General features: G+C 41.0%; 1 protein-coding gene across 2 annotated transcripts in view; it reads right to left on the bottom strand.

Moving 5' to 3' along the window:
- Positions 1–18,292, bottom strand: part of RGR (retinal G protein coupled receptor) — a 29,563-nt gene extending 11,271 nt beyond the window's left edge. For both annotated transcript variants that reach the window (XM_061634317.1, XM_061634318.1), the window contains exons 1-2: positions 18,182–18,292; positions 5,606–5,762 (exon numbers count right to left, since the gene is read on the bottom strand). In XM_061634317.1, coding sequence (XP_061490301.1) covers positions 5,606–5,762; positions 18,182–18,263 — 239 coding nt within the window. In that variant the 5' untranslated portion in view covers positions 18,264–18,292. The remainder of the gene's footprint in view (positions 1–5,605; positions 5,763–18,181) is intronic.
- Positions 18,293–21,257: the final 2,965 nt, after the last annotated feature.

Below are 21,257 nucleotides of genomic sequence, written 5' to 3'. Positions count from 1 at the left end.
ACCACACCCTCTTAAGGTCAAAGTATCTCTTCTTCTTGTTACCTTGGCCACCGAGCACGCTCAGTTTCTTCCAGAGTAAGTTTCATAAAAAATGAAAAAAAATCCTCAAGTTTGATTATTTGTATTTTCAGAATCCAACAGAAATACAAATATTTGTTTGAACAATGTTATGCTTTTTTGCACAAGTTAGGGGGGAAAGAAAAAAAAAGCTCAATTTGTAGCAGGCTTGCAGAATGGGAGCCAGCAGGAAATGACATAACAAAGGGAGGAAAAGGGAGCTCCTCTCCTTTGGCTCCCAGGCATCCATTTTGACCCTGGGCCCAGGTAAGATGTACCTCTGCACCCCCCTCTCATGGGCCCTGCCCCTGGGATTAATCTGACAAGCACAGAAATGGGAACATGAGTTTGCCAAGATAACATATAGTTTTGCTCTTAGCAAAGTCAGCAGACCTGGCAGAGTGGTTGCTTTGCATCTTCGCATTGTCCCTGTGTTTGCAGCCTAAACCAATAAAACACATTTAGCCACTGAATACTGCCAGTTGAGGAGGGAAAAGGAGAAAAAAAGTGCAGCACTAAGCACAAAAAGCCCCTTCCAATGTTGGGAAGGGCAAGGGCCATGCCTCAGTGGCAGAGTACTGCTTTGTGTGACAAAGGTCCCAGGCTGAAGGGACTATTAGTCTGACTCATCAGAAGGCAGCTTCCTGTGATCCAAAGAGACTACAGGTTGTATTAAACTAAATCCTACTCAGAGTAGACCCACTGAAATCAATGAACCTAAGTTAGTTATGTCTATTAATTTCAACGGGTCCACTTTAATAGGACTAGCATCGAACTCCACCCAAAGCCTCAAAATGGTACAGGCTGAATTTTTAGAAACTGGGAAAATATCTTTACAAATAGATACACTCAGATGCCCAAGACTTCCATTTTCCTATTAAGGCAATTCACCAAGTACTTTAAGGCAATTTCCCCCCCAGATCGTATTCATCATTCCTCAAACCTATTGATCCATGGTACATTAGCTCTGTAATCTTCCTTGTTAGCTAGGACAGCCATTTTGCTAGATGGGGCATTTGGGAGGGGAGTGCATAGTGTCATGAAATTGTAAATTTCTGTGCATTTGTTAACGTGGATTTTGTATCATGGTTCAATTACAAGGAACTATGGGAGTTACATCTTGGCAGGAGACAGGCCTCTGTGAGAGGAAAATTTTAAGTTTTGTTTCCAGCTGCAAGCAGTTGGGAGGCCTGAACAGAAACACCTGTTTATCTCTGCTAATCTGCTAGGAGCCTGGTGCTCAAGGTCGTGCAGGCCTGAGAAGGTTGAGATCAGAGATGGGAGGGGGGCCTGCAAGGCGCAAAAAAGTGAAGAAGCTTCAGGAAGAGGATTACATCAGAAAGCCCCTGATTGGTTAATTCATCCTGGACCGTTAGGTTTTTTTTCCCTTAAGTATATGGTCTGAGACCCATAGCCTTTGTTCTCCCTGGACGTTCTCCTCCTGGATGTTCCTTTGAATGTTCCCCTGGGTTTCCATCTTGATGGGTGATTACCTATGTGGGGTTCCACTGCTTCTTGTGATCCTGATACTATTCTCTCTGAGGAGAGAAGAGACTTATCAACAACTATCTCTAAGTAAGTAGATGAGGTTAGATAGTTTATTATTTTTTGTTGTGTGTGTGAACTCTCTTATGTTATACCTGAACCCCTGGTTGGGTGTGTGGTTTTGAGGAATTGTTTTGCTGCTATATATTAATGTGCACTTATATTTTTAATAAAGCTACTTCTTATTAACCTGGTGTGTTCATTGAGGGGTAAGGTGGTTCTGAATCCAGCACCTTGACCATTTCACCACAAAACTACCAAGGAGTTAAGCAGAAGTATATTTTGGTTTTACCACAGATTTCTGGACAAGGAGTGTCTGTTTGGCTCTTGTTTATTTGAACCTTGGTTTACCTATTTCTGGGCTCTGAGTTCCCTTAGCTCAGAGTTGAACCAGTGAAGGGGTGGTGGCAGTCTATCTTCTACCTTGCAGGGTTGGTGTTGGTTTGCACAGCCTTGGCAAGGAGAATTTGGTGATTGGGTTCCAGATCAATTGCCCTAAGTGTGGAAATTGGGTCTGAAGCATGCAACTCTTGGCCCTTGGGAGCAAGAGCTCATGACACATAGCACCAGCCAATGTCCTCCTTCTTCTCACTGGTGGAGAGGACATGAGGGCCAGGGCAGGTGAAGGAAAAGGCAATGACCTCCCCCTTCCTCCTCCTCCATGCAGAGAGTTAACTTAACATATTGGGCTATGTAAAGGTTAAGCTAATAGACAATTTCATATGAATATCAGAAATTAAATGATGGGCATATTTTTTGTTGCATAAGAAAAAAAGGATGTAGTCAACAAGGGGATACCAAAAGGTGTAAAACAAATAAAATAGTTTATGCTATAACTAAGAAATTAAAAAACCAGCGTGGAGCTTAGAATACTGTAACCATTCATATTTCTGGAACCATTCTTGTCAGAAATTACAGTCCTCACTGTTTTTCGGGTATGAATGAAGTTCAATTTGTTGAATTGTCTTACCCTTTTTTGAGAGATCCCTAGGAGTACCAGACTCAAAAGATTTGACTTATAGCTACAGCCCTATTTCACCTGCAGCCTCATTCACCTGTGGCCTGTCCCCGTGTACTGATTCTTCATGAAATGAACTATTTTGGTAATGAGAGTGAGCGCCTGAGTTTGGTTTTGATGCTGAATTAGGCATCTCAGTTTTAGATTCCATCTGAAAAACAAACTTGTCCATACTACAAGTATAGGAAAGGGCAGAGAGAAAATAAACACTTTAGTGTGTGTTTGTCAACTCCTCCTTGGGGGTCCCTGTGAGGCGTCCTTCCCTGGCTCTCCCTGTCAGGTTCCTACCTGCTCGTGGTTACTGCCTGTCTCTAGGCACCACCAGGGACTCCACCAGTCCGGACCGCTCTCTCTTATCGTTTACCTCCCCGCTCTAGCACAGATCTCATCAGATCCCCCTGCTAGGCAACCACCAGTAACGTCCCAATACTAGTATTCCCAAAAACTCTGAATACTGGTATTGTTATTCTCTTCACCGCTGCCACCATTTGTTACAGTTCCCCTTCAGCCTTGGTCATTACCTTACCCTCCCTTCTGGTCTGTGAAACCCCAGCCAAGGATCAGGCCTTTGGTAAACCAAATTAAGTATTTATTACAGATAACAAAGCTAACAAGATTAACAATATTTCTTCTTAAGGCACATAAGCCTATGGTTTCACTCAATACTAATCTGAACTCCACCTCCCTCCTTCTCCACGCTCTCCTGGCAAACAACTCTCTCAAACCCCACCAAGCAATCCACTCTTTCTCTTCTCCCCCCCAGATTCCACTCTCACTCTTCCTTTTATACATTCAGCCATTTTAAACAGCCAATCATCTCGCATTCTACTGCCCATTCACTCCCCCTCCTCTTTCACTCCACTTACCATGTATCTTCTAAAACAACAACACTTACCATATATACATTAATATAGGAACATCACAGTCCCTCCTTCTATTATTGTTTCTGACTTTTAGATTTTCCTTCCTTTTGGACAATCAAGGAAAAATGTTTTCACTACTTGTTATATAAAGGACTAACTAAGTGACTGGAAACTAATTGATTTTTCAGCCCAGAAACTGTGAAAAGGCCTTATGCTCAGCAACACACATTGGGAAAATTAGGACTGTGTTACAGCCTAGGTGGCCAGTCAGCCAGGTATCTGTAGTGTGCGCAGCCTCTAGAATTGTTTTCATTCTTTGCTATCAAGTACTCAAGGAAAAGAAGCAACATTAGCCAATATGACTGTGAGTATAGTGAGTGCTTAAAAGAGTAAAGGGTAACTTAGGGTAGATATCTTTTCTCATCATTTTAAGTTAACTCTTTATTTCACCCTATAGCAATAAGCATCCAATCCTGCTCTATTTATCATAACAACTGCAGAATAACAAGCTCTTACTCCTTACTGCAGGCAAACAAACATGCTTGTTTATTGGTGGCTGGGTAGACAGCACAACTGAAAATGAAAATGAAAAACAGAGCAGAGAAAAGTCCAAGGGGTAGAGTCTAACTCTAGCCCATAATACAATGTTCTAATATTTAACTCTGCAAGAGTCATGTTACTATACAGGCTGTTGTTTTCAGGAACACTTAAGTAATTATAGAGTGATTGTAATCATGGAAAATCCACCCTTGGTCAGGGAAAATCTTGAGTGAGCAGATTTATGGGGGCTCTTCCAGATGAGGCTTTTGTTGTGCATTCACTCTACTTTAATTACTGAATTTTTCAGGGGGTCCTGTTCTTAAATTACTCCTGTTCTTAAAACAAGCTGTCATTCTTTAAATGGAAGCTGTCAATTATCTGTCATGTCACAAACAAAATGCACAGCTCTGGGGAGGGGGCAGTGCATCCATTTGTCCCACCCTGGCTACAGGGCTGCACTACATCCTCCTTGAGGGGTGTGTGCATGCACCCCCATTGTGTCTTGGCCACTTGAAGCCTGCAGGGACATGAAAAAGGGATGTGACGAAGTCTACACATATGGGGAGAAGGCAGCAAAGGATAGTGAAGAGAGAAGAGCAGTTATCAAACAAATGATTTGCAAATCACAACCTGCAGAACCACTATAAGTGCACCAACAACTGCCAGGGCCAAACGGAGCCTTTATACACTGGTACAGGCTCCAATATTTGAAGCAAGCCCCACCCTTCTTTGGTGAGGAGTGGCTTCTTAAAGGAGGTACACTCTAGCCCAGAGCCTAGCACACATTTGGCAATTTCTAGTTTCTTTGGAGGCCTTCCAGCACTTCAGGCAAGGAGAACTGGATAACAGGAAGGCAGTTAGTGCTTCTTCAGGGAGTTCCAGTTGCCTGCTCAGACAGCCCAGGCTACTAATGCCTGGGTCTGTGTCCAGTAATGCCATCCCCCCCGGCCTGCTTCTCCAGACTGATTTACAGGTTCACAATGGCTAGGTCAGCCCTCTAATATGGCCTCTTCCATATATTTGGGTATATGCTGGGGACCAGGTGTGATATTGCCTCCTCCTCCATGGAGTCAGTAAGTGATTCCTAGGGGTCCCTGACTGCCATCTTGGGTGTCCAGGCTGCTGGCCCCTAGGCCTGACAGTGTTTCTCCTCAGACTGGGTTGCAGTTCACCAAGGCTATGTGGATCCTTTAATGTTGTGTCCCTTGGGTTAGTATCTGGATCTGTTCTGGGGACTCGATATAGTATATTAGCCCATCATCTGAGTTAGTGCTTGACTCAGTGGACACTGACAGTTCATAATCAGAGCCATTCCGAGGCATAGAAATGCTCAGTTTAACAGCACTGGGAACTTCTGCTATGTAGTTTGACTTTTGGATATCTAGATATCATAGTATCCTAACTGATTTTACGAAGTATCATATATATCATGCATTTGAAACAGGTTTTTATTTTAACCATTAATAAAATAATAAGAATGCATAAAACACCAATTGTGGTTAGCCACTTTGAGCACTATTTCTTTTAGTGGAAAGGCAGGATATAAAGTATTTTTATAAATAAATGAATAAATAAAATCTACCTTAAGAAGCTAGAGAAAGCTGCAATGAATGCATTGATGCAGATTCCGCAGTCAGACAATGCTAGGTTGAAAACCAGAAAGTTACTAGGCATTCGGAGTTCTTTGATCTTCCAGAAAGAGATGATGGTCAACACATTCAGAGAGAATCCAAGCAATGCTGAAAGCAAGCACATGTTTATTTTATAGTGGTTCAAAGTCAGGGGTTCCCAAACTATGATTCCTGAACCACCAGTGATCTGCACGCTTCATTCAGTTGGTCTGTGACATGTTTGCATTAAATACTCATCTTGATTTTTAATTGTGTTTTTATTGCTTCTTTTATGTCTTGTATTGCATTTGTATTCCATATTCAAATTGTAACACAATTAAAATAACATAAGAAATAAGCAATAGAAATACAATTAAAAACCATACAACTTCTAGCACAGCACGTTACAATTGCTACAACAGGTAGAAAAATCATGAAGTGGTCTGCCAAGACCATCAGCAATTTTCAAGTGGTCTGTGGGAAAAAAAAGTTTGGGAACCACTTTGCTTGTAGAGACCCATCTGAAATCCTGGAGAGCCACTGCTAGTCCACGTAGAGAATACTGAGTTAGATGAACCGATCGTCTGACTCAGTATAAGGCCACTTCCTATGTCCCTAATATGTTTAGATGGGCCTGAAGTGAAAACAGATGTTTTTGGCCATAGAGTTAAATGTAATTTAATGGGACTTCCCCACCCTTCCTTCCCCTAGCAGCCCCTTAACTCCAAACAGACTCACTAACAGGGACCCTACTGAATGGGGTGGGCTGTGGCATGGGGGTAAAGTGGAAAATTCCACCTCTGAGGGTCATTGGTATTAGTATGTAGATAAGGTGGAAGGGGATGGATGTTACGACAGGACAGGGCAGACAAAAGAAGAGTATGTGTGTTCTTACTTCCTAATAATGGAGAATTACCTGACGAATCACAGGGCCAGGTGGCAGCGGGAAACAGGTAAAGCCCCTTATTGGGTACCTTGGGGACACATGACTGTACCTTGTATAAACCTATAAAAGACCCTTGACATGGGGAAGAAGGCAGTCTCCCGCCATAGCACACGCTGGCCGGGACTCCTTGCAGTTGTAAGTATAATAAACAGCTGTAAGCTTCAACCTGCCTCAGTGTCGTTTCCTGGACAAGGACTCCATTAAGGAGAAAATTCCACAACAGGGGGTCCCTGAAAGTGGGGCCAAGGCACCCTCTGCTACTATCTGGTGCTCTAATTTGTTAATTTGAATAAATACTCTTGTGTGGTCACAGCTTAGGTGCATGAGGTAGGGTAGTATTGTGGGGAAGACAGCTAGTCAGACATCCAGATTGGGATCTCAGGATTTCTGGGGTGGGGACTTGAGACAGAAGAAGGAAAATATGTAAGAAGAAAATAACCACTAGACACTGAATGGCATCTGGATTCTGACTCAAGGGCCAAATATATTTATTTTTTAAAAATGGTCTATCTATAGCCGGGGTGGTGAACACTGGCCCTCCAGATGTTGTTGGGCCCCACCTCCCCTCAGCTCCAGCCAGTGTGGCAAACAGTCAGGGATGATGGGAGCCACAGTACAATGACATCTGGAGGGCCAAAGGCTCAGGAAGCCTGGCTGAAATAAATCATCCAATGCTACAAATATATAGCGTTTCCAATAGTCATCTTCTCATGTAATGTCCCTCTCTGCATACAGTGAAGGGTGGAGGAGGGAGCAGAATCATGCCTGACAACTCCGCCCTGACCTCCATGTGTCCACTGCGTCTGCTGGCCCCGCTCTTGACTTCCATGCTTTCAATTTAAGGTGAAATTGCCTTGGGCCCTATGTACATAAACTGTTCCCATGATCAGGAACCCTTCAGCAAGTAGGTCCACTGTATGCAATGATATTACATCACAGGAGGGCGACCTTGCTGATTCCTTCCTGAGCTTTAATATACCAGAAATACTTTAATATACCAGTAGCTTTGTGTATTGTTAAAGGTAATGTCTTGGAACATAAAAGCTTCTTTTATGGTGCATTGTAAAATGGGCTATATAGCCTTAGAAGTCCTATATCATTTGGCCTTCCCTGTTGATAAAGACTAAATGGCACATAAAATTTCATCAGCCGCTTTACTGCCTAGATAACAATTCACTTTGACCATCATTTACAGCTGATATATCCTGAAGCTTATTCGAATCAGTAGTATTATCTTCCTTCTAAGAGTCTTCATAAAAATGCTTGACATTCCTTTACAATGGCTTCCAAAGAGTTCTTTCTTTTAGAAGAATTTATGCTGTCTACCTTGCTGGGATGTCACAGGATATGCTGGCACTGGATCCCCAACATTCCCACCCAGTCTCCACCTCCTGGCAATCTATTGGCAAGAACTGCTGTTTATATATTTCCAATATGAATAGTTATTTCGAATCCACAGTCTTGATTTAAGATATATTTATTTAATAGATTTTAAACCTGTCTTTCAGAGTTCTTGCCCTCACAAGGCATTTTGCAACAGTTATAAATAGTTCAAAAACCATAATCATACAATTATTAAATAACATTTAAACATTAAAATAACATTAAAAAGATAGGAACAGATAAAACTTGTGCAGCTTGACTGAACCAACTCTCAGCCTAACCTATCTCAAAGGGTTGTTGCAAAGATAAAAGGGGGAAGGAAGGACTCAAGAAAAAAAGCGAGGTACATATTCACAAACTATGCAGTGAGGGGAAAAACATATACAAAGACAGCCCCACTCCAATTGCTTTAACCACAACATTCCACAGTCCTGATATTTTACATTATTTGATAGGTAAAATTTATAATATGCTTTTCTTTGTTTTGGCAAATAATTAACCACCCCCCCAACATGTACACTTTTATTAGTCATCACTGAATTGTTAACTGTGAATGCCTACCAAGATCCTGTTGTCCTGTTTTGTTGTTTTTTATCTTCTGGATCTTGTGCTGGATGTGCACAGACAGTGAAAAGTAGACAGTCAGGCACATGTGCTGCCGCTGAAAGCTATAAGCTTACTCAACTCAAGTGATGTGGACATGCACACCATCAACCAATATACAGAGATAAGCAGGAAAAGGCAGCTGTTTTCAACATTTTCAAGAGTTTCTAGCTGTTGCCTGGTGTTCAACAAATCCCTTATCAATCACATCTCTGAATTCACTCATTGGCTAAAACCTGAAAGGGTGGGGATTGGAGCAGCCAGCTAGCTCATTTCACAGAAATTGCAGGAGGGGGGCAGTTCACATTTTGGTGTATATTTTTTTTTCTAGAGCACTTAGAAAATAATGTTGTAGCTGCCCTGAGTGCCCTATTGTTGGGTAGAAGGGCGGGATAGAAATAAATAAATAAATAATAAATTAATTAATTAAAAAAATGAAAGTTAAGAGTCTGGGTCCCCTGCTGGCCCTGGGCCTGGTAGAAATGGACCCTTTTTACCCATCTGTCAGCGGCCCCTCTATTTCTATGTTGCTATACGTGAAATGCCATTTTCTAGCTTTCACTCTAGATTCCCAGGAGTGCCGCATACGTATTGAGAAAGGAGACCCTCCACTTTTTGTGAATATAGTAAGTTTGTCATACCTAATCTTCAGTAATTAATTTCAAGGATTGGTATTAAGATCACAAGCATAGTTTGGAGTAACACTGTAATCATTCTAAATCCACAAGGTCTCCCTTGCTGTATCACTTTATAGGAATAAAAGGATAAATATTCCTAAAAGTGAACTTTTAAAGACCAATGAAGAAGCACTGCCCTCCAGCATGAGCAGAATTTCATGTTTAACTTTTCAAATTTTCATTAAAAAATACTGAGTTTCCAGTTATTTCTTGAACGTTACCAGAAGCAAAACAGATCAGTTTTAGGATCTGAAATTGTCAAGAAATCAATGCCATGCGCAGCACAGTTTGCCTGATCAAAACTGCATTAACTAAGAAGTCTAAATGTAGATTAAACCACAGAGATACACCAATAATCTCTCCCTGTTGTGTTTGTACATCTCCAGATATCATAAGGCCTGTGCCCTCACTCAGGAATTTGTTTTCCTCCCATAAAGATAATCACAAGAAGGACAGTGGGGGCACCCTGGCAAGTAGGGAAGGGCAAATCTGTCCACTTTGGTTTCTCTCAGTGTCTCGTTTTTCCATTCTTAAGTTAGTTCTTCACATTTCCACATCTGTTTCTTTTCTTTTTTTTAAAGTCCTCATGAAATCATTTTACTGTGGATTTCTCCTAATAGACACGTTTGTGTGCAAATATGCTACGTATACAAATGTTTGCAAAGCAATTTCCCCTGATACAGTGCTTTTTCAGGTTTCACTTATATGCATTTTTATGCACGCTTTACCCTAATATATACATTTTTCTACACTAGATGACAGCTGGGTTTTGGTTTGTGTATTCTTTCAGAAAGTATATATTAGGTAGGCTCGTCTTGAACCATGAAATGAATCAAATCCCCCCCATCTCTATGAGTAAGCTACACCCCCTCCAGTGCACCATCTTCCCTTTCTTTTCAACTCTGCTCCACAATTTTCTTATGGACCCAAATCCTTGCTATTTTCACTTGAGAGGAAACTCCCTTACAAAATGACCTCCTAACCCAATCTTTATGTAAGTTTCCTATAGTGGGATTGAGGGTGGGGCTATAGGTTATAGTAGGCCAGTGGTAGAACACATGCTTTGCACAAAGAAAATCCCAGCTCAAATCCCCAGTATCTCCAGGAAAAATAAATCAAATAGCATGAGAAAGAAAAGGGTTGCTGTCCCTCAGAATTGACAATTCTGGACTAGATACTCAGTATTATACAGTAAATATATGTATACTACTGCATTGAAAAATCTGCCTAGATTCTTTTTGATGCATTTAAAAGCTTTGATTGCTTATTGGGGCCTCTTAGACCCTTAATTTCCTACATAACAAATTTGCAAGTAGGCATACATCAAAATAATCATGATTGGAAGAAAATTTCGATCCCACTATAGCCACACAGCAACCTTGTGATGTATCCTATGCTGAGAGTTAGTGATGGACCACTGCTCTTCATGCCTAAGCAGAGGTGTCTGTCAGCTTGGCTTTCCTTTTCTAAAGCTAGCATTCTAGTATACTGCATGACATTTCACAAATTCAATCCAGCCCAATCCATGTTCCATGGAAAGTATTCCTAAGTACATGCATAGAGGACTGTAGCTGTTAGGGCCTCATCCCATAAATAAGGGGTTGCTAATGTGGTAGACTCCAAATATTGTTGGACTACAACTCCCATCAGTCCTGGTCACTGGCCATGCTGGATGGATGGGAACTGTAGTCCAACAACATAGATTCTTAATGGTACCAACTGGCTATCCCTGCTATACATGTATATTCAGAACTGAGGTCCAGTTAGTAAGTTCAAGGAAGCATGCATAGTATTGAGTTTAGAAACATTCCAGCTACTTTTATTACATTTATATCCCACCTTTCCTCCAAGGAGCCCAAGGTGGTGTACATGGTTCTTCTCCCTCTCCATTTTATCCTCGCAACAATCCTGTGAGGTAGGTTAGGTTGAGAGACTGTGACTGGTCCAAGATCACCCAGCAAGCTTCATGGCTGAGTAGATTTGAACCCTGGTGACCCAGATCTTAATCCAACTCTCTAACCCCTACAACCCAATGGCTCTCCATTATATCTATTATACTGATGGATAGTTATAATCAAGGACATGATGCACCCAACGTTAAGCAATTTTAAGTCCTACTGATTTAAACAGAGTTAAATGCATGTCCTTAATTTTCTCCTATGGAAATCAATGGAACAGACTGGATTGTGCCCCTTCAGTAGTAGACATTCAACATACATTGTTGTTTCTCCCAGCGGGGCGATCCTTTGAATAACTACCATCACCAGTCTGTGGCTGCAACCCTATACACCAACCTTGGAGTAAGTCCCATTGAAAGTGGGGCTTACTACTGGTAGACATTTGCAGATTTACATGGTAAAAGTATCAGTCATCAAGACAATTTCCTTGTGGAACCAAGGTGAAGTTACTTTTTACAATGTAAATATGACCAAAATATCTCAGCAGAAATAAAATCATTTTTTGGCTTGACTGGGACACAAGTCACCATCAGATTTCACATGCATAAAATAATCACAACCAAGCATAATCCAGCAACAAAGTTAAGCACTTTTCTTAATGTCACTGGGACATTCTTTGCATTTTTCATTCAATGTGAGAGTGTTTAACTTTGACCAGATTGTGCTATTTTGAAAATGTAAATGTACTGCCTTCAAGTCAATTCCGATTTATGGCGACCCTATGAATAGATTTTTCATGGTAAGCGGAATTCAGAGGTGGTTTACCATTGCCTTCCTATTTTATGTAGTTTATTTTATGTAGTTTAAAAAGTCAGCAGACAATCAATGATCTGTGGGGTTTTGTTGTTGTTGTTGTTATATGCCTTCAAGTCAATTACAATTTATGGTGACCCTATGAATCCACGACCTCCTGGTCTGTCATGAACCACCCTGTTCAGATCTTGTAAGTTCAGGTCTGTGGCTTCCTTTATGGAATCAATCCATCTCTTGTTTGGTTTTCCTCTTTTTTTATTCCCTTCTGTTTTCCCCAGCATTGTTGTCTTTTCTAGTGAATCATGTCTTCTCATTGTGTGTCTGTCCAAAGACACAGTAAAAGATGAGCAAGTTTCAGCTGAAGTATGAAAACAAAACAATACATATAGAAAAGGATCAGTGTTCCCAACTAGGCTGACTGCTAAGTTATTACTAACTTAACTTGTTTGTGAAGCTGGGACATTCAACTACTTTATTACTAAAGCAAATGCATTTGCAAAGTATGTTGGAATTCTTACAACATGTGGACACTGAGGGCTTGCCAAGGTATGTGAAAAAATGAAATAAAATAGAGGAACAGACCATTTAGCTGGATTTTTCAGATAGATTTTTTTTCGTAAGACAGACAGCCGTAAAATCCAGTGCTGTTGTATGATGAGTGCCCGTGTCTATTTTGGGCATCTCTGTCCAAATTAAAAGCATTCTGTTATATAACCTGTACATTTGTTTGGGAAAAAAAATTGGGCACAAACAGAAACCAATGACTTGTAGAATAAGTAGCAAGATATGAACTAGCTGTATGAATCCTCCACCCCAAATGCAAAATCACTGTTTAAGTCCATATGGAATAAAAACAATGAAGATCTTTATTCCCTGCATCCTTCAACTTAACTTTTACTCCCAACAGTCTAGTTACGTAACATAACTTCCAAGCAACCTCAGCCCTGTTTTATAGAAAAAACAAAGGTATAGTCATAGCAACAAGATTTACTGTGAAGCCTATACTGTTCTATTGCAAAGGTTGTGGGGTTTTTTCATGTTGTCAGATGTTCGGAATTTCTTCTTCTTCAAACCACAGTTTTGCTTGAGCAACAAAACAACAAGGAGAAAATCTGATCCGACATCTGATTTCTCTGACCTCCCCATTCCCCACCCCAGCTTACCTTCTGCCATCATCAAAGTGCCAAAGGCAAGCACTTCAACTTCAGTGAAATCTGCAGGGACAGGGTGTGATGTTGCCATCTTTTAACAGTAAGGCCAGACTAGCCTAGGCTCTGCCTCCTCTACTAGCAAACTCCCAGTGACAATCTCTCTCCCCCCCTTTTTTTGGCTAGATGTTCTGACTCTTCTAAAAGCCTAAGGCAGCTTCCTTCTTAAAGGGCCAGTTCATTCATGAGCATGGACCAATTATGATAAGAAATAAGCTCTCGCTGTACTTCAAAAATTCCCTTCATAAAATAAATGACAGCAGCCATCTGCCATAAATTTTGCAAACTGTATCATTCATGGGCAGAAAAAATGAAACACGAAAGTGTTTTTGGTCTTTACTGTAATATGCAATGAAATCAATCCATTCCTGGTTTATGCTTACATGGATTTAGAATGACCATGATTTCATTAAAGTATTCCTTTCATTTATACCCCCTGCACGTTTCCTATGACCATTCACACAGGCATTCTCCTAAATCGATCTCAGATAACTTTGGAATTCAACCCACCAACCATCAGTTGGCCATGCCTGTCATACAGAGCTCTCTTAATGAGCAACGTGCTAGAAGTCTGCCCAATCCGGATTTGGTATTGAATTTTCCATTAATTATCTTATTCACTATCATTGCGGATTGGATTTTTTATGTAGTGATTTTTGGCAGCTATATTTAGAAATTGATTTTTTTTTAAAAAAATGCATTAAATACTGATATTAAAATTGATATTTTCATGGATATTTCCTTCAATTTATCAATATTTCCTTTCAAAATATCTATATTAATGTCAATATCTTCCAAGGGTGAAAAAAAATGGATCGGTAAAAGCAGGTGTGTAAAACAAAGAATGAACTCGAATTGATACTACTTGTTAGGTTGATAGAATGCTTTTGAATTGGCACTGGCCAATGGATCCCATCCTAACAATGTCTACTCTGAAGTAAATCCTATAGAACTGAATAAAGTTTGCTCCCAGATAAGCGGGATTAGGATTGCAGCCTTAGACTGAAAACCAAATAAACTACTGAAGTCAACAGCTATTTGAAGTAAGATAATTGTTGCAGAGCTCTTGGTTAATGTGACACATAACCACAACTTATGATCTTTCATTTAATAAATGGCCTTTCCTGAGCCTCTTTGCACAATCACTGGGAAAATAAACAGTAACAATAATAAAATATATCTATATCTATAAATAAAAAAGTAAGCTGTTATGCCACTACGCCGTCATGCAGCGTAATGTTGAGGGTAAGGGAACTGCACTTTTCCATGGACTTCTGCCAACTAGGCAAAGGGTGGGGGTGGTGAGGGGGGTAGGGGAAACCCACCAAGTACTTGCCTGGCCACCTGTTTCCCATCCAGGCTGATTAGAACTGCCAGAGCAGGTCTGTCTATCCGGGCCTTGGGCATCGTTCATACTTCACTGAGGAATGGTGTGGCGTCTTCATCCCTGAAAGAACCTGCAGTGCAGTTCCCTTCTGGGGAAAAAAAAATCAAATCTGGCCCCAGGCAATATAAAAATGTGGAGACCATTTGGGCAAAGTACTTGAGGTGGGGGGCATTTCAATCCCAGGTGTTCCTGGTATTATTTAGATCCATTCCAGTCCAGTTTCCAGCCCAGTTTTGGAACAGAAATTGAGTTGGTCATCCTGATACATCATCTGCATTGGGAGATGGGCAGGGACAGTGTGCAGCGTTGATTCTCCTGGACCTCTCAGCAGCTTTTGCTGTCATCAGCCCTGGATGGGGTTATGGGAGCCTGTTCTTCAGTAACTCTGATAATTTCTGGAAAGCTCATCCCAGAAGGTGCTGCTGACAGACGGCTGTTTCACTCTGGTTGTGGAATGCCATAGGGGCTCTCTCTTGCCTCTCATGCTCTTTAACATTTACATGAAGCCATAGGTGGAGATCATCCAGAGTATAGTATAGTACAGTTGATAGTAATAATATAGCAGAGTTCAAGTAAGATTTATGTCCTCTGTGACATTACCAATGGTTAGATAAGATTTTAACAAAAAATATCCTGATATGAAAAACATATAAAAGCCTTTGGAGAAGATCAAATGGCATGTTAGAAGTCTAGTACAATGGCAGACCGCATTCTAAGCGCCACTTAAAAACATGATATAATTTCTTCCGGCATAGAGATGTGAAGGCCCAGAAAAAAACCAGAAAAAATGGAAAACAACGACGACGACGTTTCAGGTGTTTTTCATCCCCCCGTTTTGTCCCAATTTTTCTAGAAAAAAATGAAAAGAAAATCCCCCCCATTTTTTCCAGTTTTTTTCTGGGCTGTCACATCTCTATTCTAGCATCCATAGTAGCTGTTATTCTGTGAGAACTATGCTAAAAGCGTGAGAGCTGGAGTGGCCGTCTCATCTGATCTATGAAGTCTTAAGCAAAGCACCATCTCTCAATTTCAGCCCCCCCACCACACTAACAACCTTACAGGGTTGTTTTATGGATAATGTAATGTTTTAATAATAATATAATATAAGGTGCTTTGAGCTTTTGAAGTGAAAAATAAATGCTAAATGTTTTTATAATTAAGGATGCTCACTATATGGTTCAACTCTGTCTCATGCAGAGTTTCCATGAGTGATGCACATTCTAGGCATGAAGACTTTATATGCAGCTAGGCTGAACAGAGTGGTGAGCAGATGTCAGATGTTTGGCCTCCTGCATGTTGCTACCACCATGATGGCATCCATGTTGGGATGTGGGTCTCATCTGTGAAGTGACTCATACATTCCATTGACATCAATGGGTCTTACGTCCAAGGAAAGTATGATACATGAAAGATCATGGTATAAAAAGAATGATCAAGAAAGTATTGATGCTCACCTGTACCAGTCTGAGATAGTACTAACTGCTGCAAGCCTATTTCTTGACCTATTATCTGTGGTTCTAGAAAAGAAATCCTTCCATGGTAAGTGGTAGCAGCATGTTAGAAAAGAGGTTATTATCATTAGTTCTGTTCAACACTGGCTTTCTTTTATAAAGGAGGCCATATCTGCACTGCATTCAGCCTCCATCCCATTTCTAGTTCAGCTAAAATGAAGATGTAGCCATGGTAACAATAATGACCCTGCACACAATAGTTTTCCATTGCAAGCAGTCCCATTACTTCAAACCTTCCAACATTTTCCAGTTGAACAATTGGGACACTTTGGAAACACTCAATATTCTTACTAAGAATCTTCTCCATTACACACTTCAGTTCTTCATATACTTTACATTAGTTACTCTGGAATAGCCTGGCCTCTGCAAACTGACCATTAGCCTGTCCTAAAAATGTTTAGCAGTGAATCTGGCAGTGGTGCTATCAGGGCAGGACTTTGGGGCAGACGTCCAGTAATCCACTCAGCAGAATGAGCAGGAGGGCCCCCAAATGCAACAAGGCTGGCTTATCACATTTGGAAGTAAATGAAACCATAAACATCACCATCAACAGAGCGTCTCCCCTCCACCCTTCAACAAGCCCATTCAGTTCAGAGTCTAAAATTATCTACTTCAGCCTTTGGGTCCCCAGATGTTGCTGGACCAGAGCTTGGAAAAGTTACTTTTTTGAACTACAACTCCCATCAGCCCAATCCACTGGCCACGCTGGCTGGGGCTGATGGGAGTTGTAGTTCAAAAAGGTAACTTTTCCAAGCTCTGTCCTGGACTACATGGGCCCCAGGCGGCATGGCCAACGGTCAGGAGTTATGAGAACTGTGGTCCAGCAACATCTGGGGACCCAAAGTTTGAGAAAGGCTAATCTGCCTGCAACACTTGTGTTACTATACAGTAGCTGCAATTCAAATACACTTGGCAACATTTGTGATCAGTAATGGGATGGAAGGGAAGAAAGGAAGGAAATTCAGGGGCATTTTAAGTCTTTGTTTGCACATTAATATGTACGTATTCTAGTGCAGGGGTTCCTAAACTGTGGTCCACAGACCACTGGTGGTTTGTGAGTTTCATTAAGATGGTCTGCAGATTTGTGGTTGAAAATGACTTATCCATCAGATTAAGTATTCATATTGATTTTTAACTTTATTTTAATTGCTTCTTTTATTTCTTATGTTGTATCACAATTTGAATTCTAGGCAATTCAGTAAAATACAATAAAGAAGCAATAAAACAAAAGAAGAAATAAAAATACAATTAAAAATCGTACTACTTCTAACACAGCACATTACAATTGCTACAACAGGCAGAAAAATCATTAAGTGGTCCACTATGACTCTCAGCAATTTTCAATTTTCAAGGGGTCTGTGGTGGGGAACAAAAGTTAGGGAACCACTGTGCTAGAGTAAGATGCAATCCACCTCCCATTGAGATATGTATCTTCCAGAGACCCAGGGAAAGGACACAAGTGTACAATGTGTTAACAAGATTTTTAACAGCCATCCCCAACATCTTCCACAAAAGCAAAACTGATTTACCAACACTAGATTGCAAAAAACACACAAAGTAAATAAATAAATGGTCTGTCCATGGTGAATAGGGATGGTTAAAGTATATATGAGACCCAGGGCCTGCAGGAAGAGAACATCGCCGCCCAGGGAAGGAGAGTCTGCTGCTGCTGCTGCTGCTGCTGTGGGATCACCACCTCCACCACCCTTCCCTGTGGGACTTCTGCCTGGCAGACCTGCATCCTGCAGGACCAGCCCCAGGTACCCAGCCAGCTGGGACTGACTGCTACCACCTGTCCCTCTTTGGAGGGATACATAAGCCGGCTGGCTGGGGTGGCCTGGGTGTTTGTTTGTTTTTTGTGTGCTGCTTTTTTTTGTGTGTGTGGGATTAAGGAGGATTAATTTTATGATGTTTTAATTGGAAATTGGTTTTAAATTGTTTAGGACTGTGGTTTGTTTTTGTATATGTATATTATGTATAGCTTTTTGTTATTGTAAGTCGCCTAGAGTGTCCACTAACCTGGACAGATAGGCAACCAATAAATAAATTATTATTATTATTATTATTATTAATGTGATTTCTATTTCTGACTCCACTTTTATTCTGATCTACCAATGCTTACCTTCTACCAGCAGAGTGGTGCTAATGCTAAACACCTCTAATTCGGTGAAGCCTTCGGGAACAGGATATGTTGAAATAACCATATCTGCAGTAAAAATGCCCCCTATTTTGTGCTCTCTACCACAGCCAGCTGACTAATCCAATATTTTCACTGAGTTTTCTAGTTGTTTAAGACCCCTTTCCTTCTTAAAGGGCCAATCCACGTGCAGACACATGAAAGCTGTTATATAAAAGCTTTGGAGCTTTAATTCCGACGCAGCAATCCCTGCAAGAATGCCATTAATGAGTCGGAAAGACTCCCCATCCACCAACCACGACTGCAAATCTCATTTGTGAATTGTGGCAAAAAAAAAGCATTCACCAAATTTACAACAAGGCCTTTATAGAGACAAGATTAGGACCGCTCACCGGTTAATGCTGCAACTCTGGGAACAATTAAAGGATGCTGGAATGGCAAGTGGGAGTGGAGGAGGAATATATAATTGGGGAGTGACCTAAAAAACAGGCAAACATTATTTAATGTCTAATTAGGGGAAAGGGGACAAAAGGAATTTTTGATGCACATTATTTCTTTATGAAAGATATCAAATGGCTATTTTCCCAGCAGTTATTGTGAAACTGTTCTCCTCCTTTTGGGTCCTGTTTTGTAATTGGTTCTTATTAGCTTTATAGATGAGCAAACCAAAGTTACGTACTGGAGCTGCTGACTGAGACAAAGGTGGCCCCAAAGGCCCTGGCCTTTTCCAAGCTGGGACCCAGTGTTGCAGGCATAGGTTTAAGAAGTCCCACTAAAAGCTGATTTATGCAGGGTACTTTTCACACTTGGGAGCAACTAGGTGTTATGGGGAATGCTCAGCTTACCTACCCCGGAATGCTGCTACCATGTGTCAAGAGTCCTTTGTCCAGCTGAACCTATCTTGTGTTAAGTCATCACAATGTTTTCAATTTCTCCTGCTCTTACTATTGGCAGCCAACGATGTGGCGTGGTGGCAGGGATAAATGGAACGTCATGACATCAAGTTCTCACATATATTTCTGAGGGGAGCAGGGGAAGTAGACAAGCAGCTGCTTGCTGACTGTAGCATCTAGTTTGATCCTTAGGCATGTAAACATAACCTAAATGGTTAAATATGCATGCAGTACGGCCAATTGCGAACACACATGCCCATTTACAGGCTGGGTTTTCCCCTTAATAAAAATAGAAGCAGCAATCAGGAAAGGATACAGTTCACATGTTTGTGCTTGTCACAGGAAGAAAGTGTGGCTCACATATTTAGCTTTGGTACACCTACTACATTTGGGGCCTTCTGGTTATTTCAAATCCTCTGATCAGCCTCAAATCCTAGGAGGTTGGGAGACCAAGGAGTTAAGGCTAAAATGTTCAGAGGAGGGAGGGCACAGCTCAATGGGAGACTGTATGTTTTGCTTGCATATGGTCAGATAACTAGACAAACCAATAATTTAGCTCTGTATAAGGGAGTTTCACATGTTCATATGCTTCAGAGGGAACATGGGGAGCCCCATTCCATTTCAGGAACGGGAAGGGTGGCTCCAACTTTCCTTAGCCAATTTTTCCAGTTTCTTTTTCAATCAACACACATTGGTTTTTGTGGGGGATGTCATCCTGGGTTAGATCTGCACATGCTATTCTAGTCTTGTGAATAGCTTGAACTGTTCAGATGATAGGATGAGCCACATCCAGGGAGAAAAACAAACTCAAAAGTTCAGTTCTTAGTTTCATCAGAAGTTCATATGCTAGTTCTAGACCAGGAGCGGGGAAGCTGGGCCCTCCAGATGTTGCTGGACTCCAACTCCCATCACCCCCAGCCAGCATGGCCAATGGTCAGAAATGATGGGACCTAGAGTCCAGCAATGTATAGATTGTGATAGGTTTCCCACCTCTGCACTAGACAGCAGAGTATTTTTTATTGACATTGTTAAATGGGATGCCTCAAAAGATAAAGAAGCCTGATTGCTCCAAATCATCATGGCAGTTTGGATATCATGTTCCCAGCACTGGAAAAAATCAACATATTCCTATATTGGGGGGGGTGTATATTAAAGTATGGGCTAGAGCAGTCTTAAATAAATTAACCTGGCCCACTTAGGTTAGAAGAAGTGTATTAATAGGCTTGAAAGCAACTGAAAATGTTTTAAGTTTTATTGGAATGCCAGAAAACATGATAATTAGTAATAGTTTCCCATTATTTTTTGCATTATTTTCTGTTTGGCCAGAGATTGTATGACCTTGTTGTGACAAATAAAATCTAAAAAAAAAGTCCTATAGACAGAGCCTTTGTTCATTGTGTGCATTCACACAAAAAGGCCTACAGGCTTGATTTCTTTCTCCTGCACATCCAAGCAAAAGCATCAATCTGGACACTACAGCCTATTCAGTGCCATCCACTTACAAACCATTAAAATGGGATTATGAGCCTGTCCTGCTATAAAATCTCCCCCCCCCCCAGTGTCTCTGCTGTGGATTGTTAAAAAGGCCTTTCTATTATGATGTTCATGGAAAAAGAGAGCAGAGTGTTCTAGTAAGAGGACAGGGTTATTGCATAAATTCTCCTTTACAACGTCCCTCATGTGTTTTTTTGGGGAGGTCCAAGAGCCTCTGGTTTTGATTTCCCTCGAGGTCACACAGTCCAAACAGCATGGGTGCAATCTCTCAAGAACGCCTCGTGTTCTGTCCTTGTGCCTGTGCCTTTGTGCTCTTACATTGATTTCAAAGCAATCTCTGTTGGATAAGGTCATTTTTAGTTTTTGCTATTATTGATATGCCAATAAAGTCTGAACAAAGACAAAAAATAGACTTGCCAATATCACATACTATATCTGTGATTCCAAAACCTAAAATGCTCTATCCAGCAACTGGTGAGCCCGTAGAGGGGGCAGAAAAGGCTCAGAAAAGGGCAACCACAATGATCAAGGTGGTGCAGCAACTCCCTTATGAGGAAAGGTTACAACCTTTGTGGCTCTTTAGTTTAGAGAAAAGGTGACATGGCAGAAGTGTATAAAGTTATGCATGGCATGGAGAAAGTGGATAGAGAAAAGTTTTTTCTTCCTCTCTCATA

This window comes from Rhineura floridana, chromosome 7, assembly GCF_030035675.1.
Source record: "Rhineura floridana isolate rRhiFlo1 chromosome 7, rRhiFlo1.hap2, whole genome shotgun sequence".
Taxonomy (NCBI): domain Eukaryota; kingdom Metazoa; phylum Chordata; class Lepidosauria; order Squamata; family Rhineuridae; genus Rhineura; species Rhineura floridana.
Note: the sequence above shows the minus strand (reverse complement) of the source record. Positions and strands in the feature narration are given on the sequence as shown.